The sequence below is a fragment of the Leopardus geoffroyi genome, chromosome B4 (genome assembly GCF_018350155.1).
Source record: "Leopardus geoffroyi isolate Oge1 chromosome B4, O.geoffroyi_Oge1_pat1.0, whole genome shotgun sequence".
NCBI classification, from domain to species: Eukaryota; Metazoa; Chordata; class Mammalia; order Carnivora; family Felidae; genus Leopardus; species Leopardus geoffroyi.
The window spans coordinates 51,493,972-51,509,273 of record NC_059341.1 but is presented as its reverse complement, the minus strand read 5'-3'; the positions used below and the strand labels follow the sequence as shown (position 1 = coordinate 51,509,273).

Below are 15,302 nucleotides of genomic sequence, written 5' to 3'. Positions count from 1 at the left end.
TTGCTGTTAAGCATTATATTTATTTTATAGAAAAACCCTGGAAACTAATGAAGGTATATGATTTGCCCAACTTCTAAGAGGAAGTTAAGTCAGGGAAGAGTGAAACTGAAAATAAAGCTCCTGCCATCTAGTGTGTGATCTTTTAATGACACCATAAAGTAGTCTGAGGAGGGAAGGCAGAATAGCATTGTATTACAGAGAGCAGTCTTAGAGGTCTCCAACTTGGAGGTCTCCAAGATGGCAAAGTACGAGATCCCAGTCTCTGTATTCTCACAATTAGACAACTATCTATGAACAAAAACAGCTCTGGGAGAGCTTAGGAATCCTTGCAAGAAACTTTGACAACACTGTAGAACAAGAAACCCTGAGAATAACCACAGAAAAATGGGAAGGCACTTTCATTTTGTCTGCATCATCTCATCCTGCAGGCCAGCACCGCTCACTGTCCATAGGGAAATCCCCTTGCTGGAAAAGGGACAGTAGGTGAGCCAGCAGCTTCCCCCAGCCTTTTGGGACACTGCAAGAAGGACCTGCATTGATTTTACCCTACCCAGAGACCAGCAAAGCTGATATACGTAAAGACGGCCAGGAACAAGGAAGAAGGGGCTGCCAGCATCAGTAGTGTAGGGGGAGTTACTATGGTTCCCAGTGACCTGCACTGCAGAGGGCCCCAGTACCTTTCACCACTGGAGAAATCAACAGCCAACACAGCAGCTGCAGACCCGCAGGCAGATTTCACTGTTTCCCTCCCCCTATCACACACAGGTATTCATATTCACAAACAGCAGCTGCTTGAGTCCCTCCCAGCTCCCTTTCCCACCCACTGCCACCCTAAGGCTCACTGGCAGCTGGTTCCCAAGGTGTGCACCTGCAAGCCCTTGGCCTGGTTTCTGTACTGGCCTTCACTGCCATGCACATGTTTTAGGGAGACACTGCAGGCACAGGAATGCACACCAATTGCCAGGACCCCCACAGATGCTTGTGGGCCTGGTTCTGGCCCTGTTTCCTGTGACTGGCCTACACTGTTGGGCTTGCTTGCAACCAGCCACTCCAGCTGTGTACCTGTATCTAACCAGCCTGAATCCCATAATAGCCTTCATTGCTGTGCACATGACCAAGGTGAGACTGCAGCCACAGGAGTGCAAACCAACATCCAGGGCCCCACAGTGCCAGTGCACCTACAGTTAGTCGTAGCCCTTGCTGCCAGCCCTGCCCTCCCCCATACTATATGTATGTCTGCAACCAGTTCCTGCCACTACACAGGCACTTGCAGCTGACACCCAAACTCTATGTGTGCGTGCCACCAACTCTAGCAACAACCATTGCCTACCCTGGGCCCTAGCTGCTGGACCCAGAAACACCACTGAAGATGCCAACAGCACTTGTTAAAGATGTTGTAGGCCCCAGTGGCCTGAGCTGAGGAGACATCACATTCACCAGACCTGGGTCTTCCACATGACTGTATACTTGGTGCCCTGCACCACTAGACTCACAGCCATAGCATGCTCCAGTGTGCCTCACCTGCAGGTGAAGATCCTGTACTGAGGTCAGCCTATAAAGTCTGGAAGATGTGACTGCTTCTTCCCAGGCCCAGACATCTAGGCAAGGCTCCAGGGATCATAAAGAGTCAGGGAAATATGACACCACCAAAGGAACACAGTCAACTTAAAGCAACTGACCCCAAAGACATGGAGCCACATGAATTGCCTGACAAAAAATTCAAAATAATTATTCTAAAGATGCTCAGAGAAATATAAGAGAACACAGAAAGACAATTTAATGAACTCATCAAAACAATGTAAGGACACAATGAGAAGTCCAATAAAGGTATAGAAAACGTAAAAAAAAGAACAAGAGTTTTGGAGATAAGAAATACAATGGCCGAACTGAAGAATTCAATATAGAGCTTCAGCAGAAGAACGGACCAAGCAGAAGAAAAAAATCAGTAAGCTCAAAGACAGATTATTTGAAATTACCTAAGCAGAAGAACAAAAACAAAATTAAAAAAAGTAAAAAAGGAATTAAAAAAGTCTATGGGATTCTTGGGGCCCCATAAAGAGAAACATGTGCATGTCATTGGAGTCCTGAAAGAAGAAGATAAGAGAAAGGAGCTGAAAGCTTAGTTAAATAATGGCTTTTGAACTTCCCAAACCTGGGGAGATATTTGGACATTATGAAGTAATAGGTTACCCCATAATTTCAATCCAAAATGATCTACTCCAAAACACATAACAAAATAAAATGGTCTAAAATCAAATACAAGGGGCGCCTGGGTGGCGCAGTCGGTTAAGCGTCCGACTTCAGCCAGGTCACGATCTTGCGGTCCGTGAGTTCAAGCCCCGCGTCAGGCTCTGGGCTGATGGCTCGGAGCCTGGAGCCTATTTCCGATTCTGTGTCTCCCTCTCTCTCTGCCCCTCCCCCGTTCATGCTCTGTCTCTCTCTGTCCCAAAAATAAAATAAAACGTTGAAAAAAAAATTAAAAAAAAATAAAATCAAATACAAAGAGAAAATTTCAAAAGCAGCAAGAGAGAATAATTTTTCCTCATAAAAGAATCACCATAAAGCTATCAGTGGATTTCTCAGCAGAAATCCAACAAACTAGGAGAGTAGGATGACAAGTGTAAGTTGCTGAAAGAAAAAACAAAACAAAACAAGAAAGACCCCTGCCAACTAAGAATACTTTACCCAACACAATTGTCCTTCAGAAATGAAGGTGAAATAAAGACTGTCACAAACAAAGGAAAGGAGTTCTTCAGCACAAGGCATGCCTTAGAAAAAATGCTAGTTCCTGAAGCTGAAATGAAAAGATGCTAATTAATAACAGGAAAACATGAAAATATACAACACACTTTACTGGAAAGATAAGTATATAGTCTAATATAGTAATAATGATGTGTCAATTACTTAACTCTAGTATAGAGATTTAGGAAAAATATTAAAAATAGCTAAAGTCTCATATTGTCAATGGATATATAATACAAAGAGGTATAAATTCTGACATCAAAAGCATAAAATGTTAGGACAGAGTAAAACATAGAGTTTTTATGCAAATAAGGTTAAATTGCTATCAGCTTAAAAGACTGTTATAAGATATTTCAAGTAAACCTCAGAGTAACCACAAAACAAAAACCTATCACAGATATGCAAAGGTAAAGAGAAGAAATTAAAGTATACTACTATGGCCAATCATCAATTCAGGAAGAGACAAAGGAACAGAAAAAGAAAGAAGAAAGAAAAAAAGAAAGAAGAAGACAGACAGAAAGAAAGAAAGAAAGAAAGAAAGAAAGAAAGGCTACAAAACAGAAAACAATTAACAAGATGGCAATAGTGAGTCATTAACTATCAATTATTATTTTAAATGTAAAGTTTTTCAGTCAAAAGACAGATAGTAGCTGAATGGATGAAAAAAGACAAATATACTGCCTGCAAGAGATTCCCTTCAGCTTCAAGAGCATACATATATTCATAGTGAAGGGATGGAAAAAGGTACTTCATGTATAATAGAGACCAAAAGATAGTAGAGGTAGCTATACTTATAGTACACAAAGTAGACTTTAATTTAAAAGCTGTTACAAGAAACAAATAAGGATCAAAAGAGACTACTATGAACAATTATATGCTAAAAAAAATTGGACAACCTGGAAGAAGTGAACAAATTCCTAAAACATACTGCCTACCAAGACTGAATCAGGAAGAAATAGAAAATCCAAATAGACCAATAATAAGATTAAATCAGTAATTAAAAACCACCCAACAAAGAAAAATTCAGGAGCAGATAGCTTCATGGGTAAATCCTAACAAATATTTAAATAAAAATTAATGCCAGTTCTTGTCAAACTCTTCCAAGAACATGAAGAGGTAGGGACACTCCCAAACTCATTATATGAAGTTAGAATTACCCTGATGCCAAAGCCAGATAAGGACAATACAGAAAAAGAAAACTATGAGCCAATATCCCTGAAGATTATAGATGCAAAAATTCTCAACAAAATACTTGCAAACCAAATTCAACAGCATATTAAAAGTATTATATACCCCATGACCAAGTAAAATTTGTCCCTGGGATGCAAGGGTGATTCAACTACACAAATCAATAAATTTAATAAAGCACATAAATAAATCATTGATCATCTCAATAGAAGCAGAAAAAGCATTTGAAAAAATGTAACATCCTCTCATTATGAAAACTTTCAACAAATTGGATATAGAAGGAACACATCTCAACATAATAAAGTGTACATATGACAACCCACAGCTATCATCATACTCCATGGTGAGAGGTTGAAAGTACTTCCTCTCAGGGGTGGCTGGGTAGCTCAGTTGGTTAAGCATCCAATTTTGGCTCAGGTCATGATCTCACAGTTTGTGAGTTTGAGCCCTGTGTTGCACTCTGTGCTGACACCTCAGAGCCTGGAGACTGCTTCAGATTCTGTCTCCCTCTCTCTCTCTCTGCCCCTCCTCCACTCATGCTCTGTCTCTCTCTGTCTCTCAAAAATAAAATAAACATTAAAAAATTTTAGAAAATACTTCCTCTGAGAGCAGGAACAAGATAAGTGTTCCCACTCTCACTCCACCTATTCAACATAGTACTAGAAGTCTTATAGTAATCAGGCAAGAAAATGAAATAACAGGCATTCAGTCTCAAAGGGAGAAGTAAAACTGTGTCTGTTTGATGATGGTACAATCTTGTATATAGAAAATTCTGAAGATTCCACCAAAATACTGTTAGAACTAATGAATGAATTCTATAAAGTTTCAGGATGCAAGATAAATACATACAAATCAGTTGAGTTTCTATACACTAACAATGAAAGTTTTGAAAAATAAAAAAGTTTTACTTAAATAGCATCAAAACAAAAACAAAAACAAAAACAAAAACCTTAGGAATAAAATTTAACCAAGGAAGTGAAAGAGCTATACACTGAAAGCTATGAGACATTGATGAAAGAAATCAAAACACATAAATAGAATGGCATCCAAGTTTTTATATCAGAAAAGTTACTATTGTTAAAATGTTCATACTACCCACAGCCATCTATAGATTCAATTTATTTTTTTTTGAGTAAGCTCTATACCCAACATGAAGCTTGAACTCACTACCCTGAGATCAAGAGTAGCATGCTCTACCAACTGAGCCAGCCAGACATCCCTATTCAACATAATTTTATCAAAGTTTCAGTGCTATTCTTCACAGAAATAAGAAAAATAATCCTAAAATTAATATATAACCACCAAATATCTGGCAAAGCCAAAGAAATCCTGAGAAAGAACAAATCTGGAGGCATTACACTTCCTGACTTCAAATTATATCACAAAGATTTGGGAATCAAAAGTATTATGACACTGATATAAAAACAGACACATAGATGAATTGAATAGTCTTGAGAGCCCAGAAACAAACCTACACATAAATGGTCAAGTAATATTTGACAAGGAGCCAAGAATAATAAGTGGGGAAAGGATAGTCTCTTCAATAAAAAGTTTGGGATAACTGGATATTCTCATGCAAAAGAATGAAATTGCACTCTATCTTAAACCTAAAACAGCAAAGGAAAGAATGCATAAAATGAAAAGGCAACCTAGTTTATGGGAGGAAATATTTGCAATCCATATATCTGATAAGGGGTTAATATCCAAAATGTGTAAGGAGCTCATACAACTCAATAGTGAAAAATCAATCCGATTTAAAAAATGGGCAGAGGACTTGAGTAGACATTTGCCTTAAAAATATATACAAATGGCCATCAAGGCTATTCAGAAAAGGGAACCCTGGTGTACTGTTGGGAATGTAAATTGCTTCAGCCACTATGGAAAACAGTATGAAGTTTCCTCAAAAAATAAAAAATAGAACTAACATATCATCCAGCATTCCCACTTCTAGTATTCAAAGGAAATTAAATCACTATCTTCAAGAGATAGCCGCACTCCCAAGTTCATTGCAGCATTATTCACAATAGCCAAGACATAGAAACAACCTAAATGTCCATCAATGGATGAATGGATAACACGTGTACATATACATACACACACACACACATATAATGTTATTATATATAAAATGCATATATATATATACACATATATGCTATTATATATGAAAAATATATAATACATATCAATACTATAAATACTATATATAAAATAAAAAATATATTCTATATATAATTTAATGTTGTATACAATATTAATAGTTAAGTGGAATAAGTGCTGAGTGTTAGACATTTGGTTTTAGTCCTGGCTATGGCATTAATTATCTGTATGATGGTTGACAAACTTTTAAACTTTTCTGTGTTTTAGTTTCCTTACCAGAGGAGAAGCAGCAATGCCCTGGGGTTAAAGGGAAGGGGTGGAGGAATTAGATTTTGAGATTAGTCTGTGCCTGCCAGGGTTCCTCCAGTCTCCGTGGTGGCAGAGCTGTTGTGTTACCCGAATTTAACTCAGTGGACACTTGTATTGCACAATGGTCAAGGTCACCAGACTTCTATGAGGGGGCTGGCAATGGCAGGGTAAGACAGAAACAGAAGGAAAACTATCTTGCTCTCCCCTTCTTCGCACAGCCTCCCCTTGTCTCTCTGTGCCCCAGACAGCATCTACCTACATACAAGTGACAGTCCTCCTCCTCCACACCAGTTCAGAACAGTCGTTTGTCTCCCAAGGATTTCCCACTTTTTAAAGAATTTGCCAGATTTGATGCTTTCCTCTAAGGTTTTTTTTTTTTTTTTTTTTTTTTTTTGGATAAATTTATTTTGGAATGAGGAAACTACAGCCGTTGTTAATATGCCATTTTGATGGGAACCTATACCTGATCCATGTAATTAGCTATAAAATAAAAATTTAGATTAGGATATATTCAAAGTCCTCTGTAGTCCTACCCATTCTGTGATTTTGTTGTGTGAGGATGAATATTTTGGGGGAGATAAAGAGAGGCATACAGGGAAAGACAGAATAGTTTTAATAAAAGAATAGGGTCTTTGCAAATTTCACACAGCCCTGATTTCTGTCCTACCACTAATGAACTGACTAGCCTTATGGAAGTTATTTAACTTTCCAGAACTTGGGTTTCTTTGATTCTGAAGTAAATTTTGTGTCTTATCACAGGGCTGTAGGGAGAATTAGATGAGATAATGCATGTAAAATGTACAGTAACTCCACTAAGTAATTGATAGCTATTATGAATAGTCACTAAAAACGATTTTAACTCATATTTTTTATATCAGGCTTTGCTTTGGAGATTATGATATATACCTCCCATACCCGATTTTTTGCTCATTCAGCTCAGAACAACTTTAATTTCAGATAAACCCATACTGTAGCACCGATATCTTCTCCCAGGCTAGCTTCCTGATGGGTCTATTCTTTCAAATAATACATGCATACATTTAGATATGAGAATCAGTTAAGATATGCTCATTTACTGTCATTTGAGTTTTCCAGTTTGAATTCATGCTCCTCTGTTTATGATATACCAGTTATTTTCAGGGAATTCAAGAAAAATTTAAAGCAGGATGTGGTGACTTTCAAAGTGTGGAAATTCAGTTATACAAAGAGCTTAGTGACACATGCACACGCAAATTCACAAAATGAATGAGGAAAAAAATTCTTGAAAACATAATAACCGGTAGCAGAGATATTTTAAAATGAATGTTAGATTGTTCTGGAAGGTGTTAGCAGCTCTTCAAATGTATCTAAATAGCTGTGAAGAATAGATAATTATTAACAGAATTTGCCAAAGGGAGATATCTATTAAAAGTACAATAGCTTCCACGGTACTAATGAAAGGACAGTTTTTACAGTCAACTGAAAAATATTGTGATTTGGCACTTGAGAACTTGGTCAGAAAGTAGTCTTGGAACAAAATAAAATGTCTTACCTGGATATTTTCCAAATATGCATAAATTCTAGAAGTTGGTTCAGATAAAACTGACTGTGGTCATCTTCATGCTGTAGACAGCAGAATATATTAATATTTATAGAGTGAATAGGAATGAGTACCAGATAAAAATAGGTCTGTGGCTTCCTGCTGTCATTTTATTCACCTCTTTTGATAACCCTAATTCATCATTTTAATACTTTGTTTTAAAGACTTAGTAAGACTCTTCTTAACTCTATAAGCATTCTTTTCAAAAATGAATCAGAAAGCTGAGCTTTGGGAGAGGATAAACCTCAAGGACAGAAGAAAAGCATCCTGGCATCACCTGGGTCAAACATTAAGTTCTCCTAGCAGAGGGCAGTTTTGCAGACTGGTTCTCTCACATACATGCACATTTTCTTTACATTTAGGCTATGGATGCCATGGCAGTGTGTGGCCTGACAGCTTGCCAGATCAGTTGGCAGGCCTAGAATGAACTCCCATTTTTCAACTTCACCACATCTTGCCTCCCAAATGTGAGTGTAACAGAACTTTCTATTTCGTGAACATTGAAGTGTGCTAATGAGTGACAACTATAATTTCCAGGAGTTTTCAGGAGGCATGTGTTTTCTCCCAAGATTAGCAGAAACTACTTATCATAAACTATCAGTCCTGTGGTCCATACGCATAAACACACACGCATGCGTGCACGCACACACACACACACACACACACACACACACATTTTCACACCATAACTCCTTGATTAGCTCTTCTGCAACAGGCATTCATGAAAATCCTGTGCAAGTCTGCAAAAGAGAATGCAATATAACTTCCCCATAATTGCACCATTTTCACTATACACAGCTGTTAAGTTTGAGAGCTTAATGCCTGGAGTGCATGCAATCTTGGATGTTAATACACAATCTATTTTTAAAACTGCCTATTAGAGCTCCTGACAGAAAACATCAGAAGGAAAACCTTTATATGGCCCAAGGTCAAAGGTGTATTACTGGGCTCTTTTGTGAGGAAGAAAGAAGTTGTTACATGGAGAGAATAAGGTCATAACTGTAATACAATACCTTGAATGCACGCTAAAAAAAAAAACAAAACAAAAAAAACCCAAAAACTTTCAGAAGAAGAAAAGAAACTTCTTTCAGAAGTTAAAACAACCAAAGCAAGCATATAAATAATGACTTATTTGCATCTTTCTGTATAGCATAATCATATTCATTTTAAAACCACTTTACTTGGCTTCCAGAGATGCCTTTGGGGGAGAAATTGGCCTTTGTCTTATTGTCACTTACAAGGAAATTTTGTTTTGTTTTGTTTTGTTCTTATTTAAGGGAGCTCAACAGTCTAGAGAACAGTCTTGAGCAGTTGTCCATGGAATATATCATACACTTTACTTTTCTCCAAAGCTGAAGGCATACCTTCATCTTAAGGAAAAAGTTAAGGTTTCTTTTTTTTCCTTTTTCATACAAAAATCTGCTCTCTGTGTTCTGTGAGTTTCCTTGAGCTAAAATGAAATTTGATTTTATGATTAATGTCAACAATGTTGAAAATACTTATCAAATTTGAGAGACATAAAGAGAACATTTTTTTAAAGACTCAATTATACACATCTAGTCAAGATGGAGATTGTAAAATTTTGAAATTTAGAAAGATTTATATGGACTGTCAAACTATTTTATGAATAATCTCATGGAACAAGAATTAAATTACCATATTTCTGTATAACACAAGCAATTTTAAAATAGGAAAGGCATCTGAGATGAATTGAATAGTACAATGTGCCTTGTACAATTAGAGAACTCTAAAAGTATCTACTGAAAGGCAATGGTGTCAATAAACTTAATGAAATGATAATTATCATAATGTTCCTAGCATTATGTAGAAGAAATAAGCCATTGTATGTTGTTTTACTGGAAAGAAAATATAATTGTTTATAAATGTTTTTATACAGCTAAAATTATGAAAACTGTAGAGAATTTTGAAACCACTTTAATTTTTTTTTTTAACGTTTATTTATTTTTGAGACAGAGAGAGACAGAGCATGAACGGGGAGGGTCAGAGAGAGAGGGACACACAGAATCCGAAACAGGCCCCAGGCTCTGAGCTGTCAGCACAGAGCCCGAGGCGGGGCTCGAACTCACGGACCGTGAGATCATGACCTGAGCCGAAGTTGGACGCTTAACCGACCAAGCCACCCAGGCGCCCCGAAACCACTTTAAACAGTAGGATCAAGAGAGAAGAACATTCAGTATCTCCTTACTATATAGAGTTTGTAATGGTAAAAAGCTAAAATGCCATCCCTAATTTTCTGACATTAATAACTGATACTTACGTAGTCCCAGTTAGGCACAGGCACTGCTTTAAGCTTTCATTTACATTTCTCAATTAAGTTACAATAATAATCATATTAGGTAAATATTATTATTCACATTTTTTAACAAGGAAAGTAGGGTGAATATGATAATTTATCCAAGAGAAGACATTTGAATTTGGTAGTATGGATCCGCAATCTCTGTTTTTAAACAAGATGCCAAGTTAGCAAATTTAACACTCTTTATTTATATTTATGGGGAGAACTAGGTTTATATGTTCTAGGATTTATACATAGAAATGATTACCACCCCTGATTCATCTGTGTCAGGTGTTCTTACTCCAGGCTTTAGAAGCATAGTTGTCTCTTTTTTTTGAAGCACATATCTCTATCAGACTTTTAAATGTATATTCGTTTATTGTATGTCTTCTTTACCAGAATGAAAACTCTGCATTCTAGAATAAGTACTGAAATGTCTTGTTTGTCTTTGTATCTCCAGTATTTAGAAGAGTGCCTATATGGTAGTTGATGAATAAATGAGTATCTGTCTGCACGTATATGTTTCCTAAGACATAATTCTGAATTTTAAGTAGGTTCGCTAACTTGTTCATTCACTATGTAAGACCCTCAAAGACAAATACTAAATATTGCATGTAAAAAATAGTCAATAAATATATGTTGAATTGGGGCACCTGGGTGGCTCAGTTGGTTCAGCATCTGACTTCAGCTCAGGCCATGATCTCAGAGTTCATAAATTCAAGCCCCAAGTCAGGCTCTGTGCTGACAGCTTGGAGCCTGGAGCCTGCTTCAGATTCTGTATCGCCCTCCCTTTCTGCCTCTCCCCTGCTCACACTCTGTCTCTCTCTCTCTCTCTCAAAAATAAACACTACATTTTTAAAAAATATTTGTTGAATTAATCAATTGTTTTTAGATTATATATAATGTACTTGCATAGTATCTTAAAGTAAACCCTTATAGATTTTAATAAGGATGTAATATCTTCTCTTTGAAATATGATGCTAAAAAATCCTTCAAGAACCAGTATTTGGGGCAAATAGAGACATGGGATGCCTTTTTAATAGTTTGTGTGGAGGCTACCACTGCTCTTTAACTGAGAGTCAGAGCCAGTTGAATCCCCTGTGCACTAAGCCCTTTGAAGTCTGGGATGTTGTTGATTTTGTTCAGTACTCTAACCTACTACACCACAGTGCTATAGTTAATATGTGAGTAAATGGAGAATATATTATAAACTTTTGTGTCATCAAGCATATTATCTATTTTTAAATGTTTATTTATTTTGAGAGAGAGAGGGAGGGGCAGAAACACACACACACACACACACACACACACACACACACACATACACAGACAGAGAGAGAGAGACAGAGAGAGAGAGACAGAGAGAGACAGAGAGAATCCCAAGCAGCCTCTGTCCTGCCAGCTTAGAGCCCCATGCAGGGCTTCATCTCATGGACCATGAAATCATGACCTGAGCCGAAATCGAGTCGGGTGCTCAACCAACTGAGCCACCCAGGCACCCCATCTATTTTTAAATAACAGTGTTAGTGTAGGAGAAGTTGTGGTTGAGAAAAAGCATTTATACTTTTTATCTGTAAATTGTTGAATTGGCCAAGAGATGGTGATATTCACTATAGGAAGTAAAGTTTGTGAGTTGAAGCATAAAAAAAGCAGCCATGTAACTTAAATCCTGCTATGATCCAAATGAGACATTGAAAATCAGGAATTTCTAGTGATAATTATACACTTCACACCCAGAAATGACTATATTCTTGTCCCTGGATATGATGATGACAACAGCCCATAGATATTACATTGGCTGGAATTATGATATAGTGAGCTCTATGACTAGACTAGCTGTGCTCAAATTTCATCTCCTTCTTTAGTAGCTTTGAGACTTTAGGCTGAGAACAGCCTTACTCTTCTGAATTTTCAGTACTTTTATTTTAAAAAAGGAAAATAATAGTAATTATCACTTTTTTTTGCTCTTGATTTATTGTGAATAAATACATATAAAGCACTGATAACAGTACTTGGCATCTAATATATACTTAATATGGTTAATCATCATGGAACACCTATCATGTCCCAGACTTTGAGGTAAGTGAATATAGCCATGGAAAACAAAACTATATATATATATATATATATATATGTGTGTGTGTATATACGTATATATACATATATATATGTATATATATATATATATATGTATATATATGTATATATACACATCCCAAGTATACTTGTCATGTAGGTTGATAGCATAAAGTATGGGCTATGGAGACTAACTGGGCTCAAATCCAAGCTCCTCTGCTTACCAGTTCCATGAATATGATCTGGGCACGGCCATGGAGCTCCTTGTGATTCAGTTTCTTTATTTTTAATAGTATTTGCCACATAGAATTATTGTGAAGATTAAATAAAGTCCCAGACTTAAAATATATGTCAGCATACATTGTATTCGAGTAGTGGTGTTAAATGGATTTAAATATAAACCTTAATTTACATGAAATTGAAATGTTAGTGATTTGTGAATTGCTACCAATGAAATAAGTTATTTTTTAGCAACATGAAAGTTCTCAAGGAGAGTAGAAATTCTAATCATATATTTTCGCTTCTTCCCCCATGTTGAAATGAAACATGATGATTTTAGCTTTTTCAAAACATTGAGGACAATTTGAAGACTCTTATGTTTATTAATATTGAGAGTATTAGTTGTACTTTATAATGTTTCTCTGTGGAGATTTCAGATGCATAACCCTGGAGCTGTCAACACTGGCTGAGTTGAGTACCAGTTCCAAAAGATTTTTCTAAACAACTCTCTTTTGGCCTCATTATGTTATATTCCACATAGATATACTGCAACCTAATGCACCACCTGACACTTTTTATGATGAAACACCTCAGACTAGGAAAAAAAAAAGTCACGCACTGGAAATCTGTTATCTGATGTAAATGACAGGGTGATGGGATTTTTGCTTAAAGCAGGTAATTGGAAGATTCTACAGATAAAGCTGCCAAAATATCAAAGTTCATTGCATACTGTGCAATTTGGGTTTGAAATAACTCAAGACATCACATAGGGAATAAAATTCATATCTAACAGCATGGAATTGTATCATTAAAGCACAGTAATCCCTTTCTAGGTAGTTTTATTATATATATTATGAATATTATTCTGTCTTGATTTAAATTGTGTTGATACCGACAAACAATCTTCAAATAGAACAAGTTATTTTTCTTCCTTCAATGGCTTCCCCCTCACATTTTTTACTCTGTTCACTTCCTAGTGGCTTCCTGGATAGTATGAATATAATAACCTTAATAAGTTTCTCATAAATTATTTTTCCAAGAGACCAATTGATTTACTATTATACCAGGGTTGCAGTAATGTGTTCATGTAATTGCTTCAGTTCGAATTGTTAACAGGCATTTAGATAAATATTTTATTATGTTTCAGTAAACATACTCAAATGAACATGTATTCATTAAGCTATGTAATTCCAAACTGGCAACCATCCATAAAGATAGGAATATTGTCCTTAAAATGATCAGCTTGAAAATTCAAACCAACGCTAAAAAAATCTTACCTTTCGAGATAATTTTCCTGGAACTTTCCCATTTTTATGAAGAGTAAGTTGAATAACAGATTTATCTTTCTGAAATATTTTGTGGCTCCCCAAAGAGTAATCACTGAAGAAGAAAAAAAATGAATACAGTCATTTCCTCCAGAATACTCCCAAGTGTATTATTTTCCTCTCTGACTTTGTTTCTTTTCATTTTTTTGGAACTTAGTCTGGTAAAATTTTATATATATCCTAGTCCTATATACTTATTTAAAAATATATCCTCATTATATTCATTTTAAATGATAAGATATTACAATTATTCTTCAAGTGCATCAAGTTAGAAAATGATTAGATATCTTTGCAATGGAGATAAATTATAATAGAGAATATTTTACATATCCAAAGTTAGTTTTTTTTTTTTATCCAGTCCTCTCAAAACTGAGGACAACATGCTTCTGGGAGGTCTAATTGATGCCACAAATTGTATGCAGGGACCACTGTATCAAGGAAGTGGAGCAGTGAGGTGGAGATGTCATGGGCTTTAGAGACAGATTTACTAGCTCCATGACCTTAGGCAAGCCAATTAAACTATCTGAAACTCAGTATATGTATTTTAGAGTTGATATTATTAATGTCCAAATGAAAGGGTTGACAAGCAAATTAAATAGACAATATCCCCACATATTTTAGAAATTTCTAAAGGCATAATTTTCTTCTTCCTTCCTTTCCGCTCTCTCCCTGTAAGAGCCATTAAAAAGGATGAATTATGTTAATGTACTTTATTAAGGATCTTGGTTAAATGTATGACGGATTTCAGTAGAAAAAACCCTTATATTAAAACATTTGAGGGGTGCCTGGTGGCTCAGTCAGTTAAGTATCCAACTTCAGCTCAGGTGATGATCGTGAGTTTGAGCCCCTCGTCAGGCTCTGTGCTGACAGCTCAGACAGAGCCTGGAACCCAGATTCTGTGTCTCCCTCTCTCTCTGCCCCTCCACCACCCACACTCTGTCTTTCTCTGTCTCTCAAAAATAAATAAACATTAAAAAAATTAAAACATTTGAGGCCCTTAAGTTGACATACCCATTTATCTGGAAAATTCACTAAACATTTGGGATCGGTTATTCCCAACAGTGACAGAGAAATAAAGCATTACTCAGTTGATAGCTAGTAAATTTTCTATAAATGTTCTTATTTCGACAACTGATATCTTTTTTAAGAAGTCCCAACACCTATCCACTCACCAAAATGGTGAATGTTCGTATCCATAACATTTGTTCTACACCTCATTCCCACAGCCCCTGTTAGATTTCTGTCCCAGTACTCTCTGTATTGTTCCTTGAGTTATTTCTGCTGCTAGTCTACACATAAGGCATGGCATGTGTATTCCCTGAGTTCCTGCCTTCCTCACTGACCAAGTCCCCATATTCTATCACATGGACTCAAGTTCCTCTCCTTTCACCTCCCACCCCCAACTCCTCTTTCCATGCAGAGTCCTGTTTTCCTATTCCTATTCTGGGAAACATTTTAAGAGTAGTGG

At 36.4% G+C, this 15,302-nt stretch overlaps 1 protein-coding gene across 4 annotated transcripts in view; it reads right to left on the bottom strand.

Moving 5' to 3' along the window:
• The window catches only part of PIK3C2G (phosphatidylinositol-4-phosphate 3-kinase catalytic subunit type 2 gamma), a 355,657-nt gene that overhangs the window by 281,282 nt on the left and 59,073 nt on the right, over window positions 1–15,302 (bottom strand). For all 4 annotated transcript variants that reach the window (XM_045463665.1, XM_045463664.1, XM_045463668.1 and 1 more), the window contains exons 6-7: window positions 13,787–13,889; window positions 7,871–7,941 (exon numbers count right to left, since the gene is read on the bottom strand). In XM_045463665.1, coding sequence (XP_045319621.1) covers window positions 7,871–7,941; window positions 13,787–13,889 — 174 coding nt within the window. The remainder of the gene's footprint in view (window positions 1–7,870; window positions 7,942–13,786; window positions 13,890–15,302) is intronic.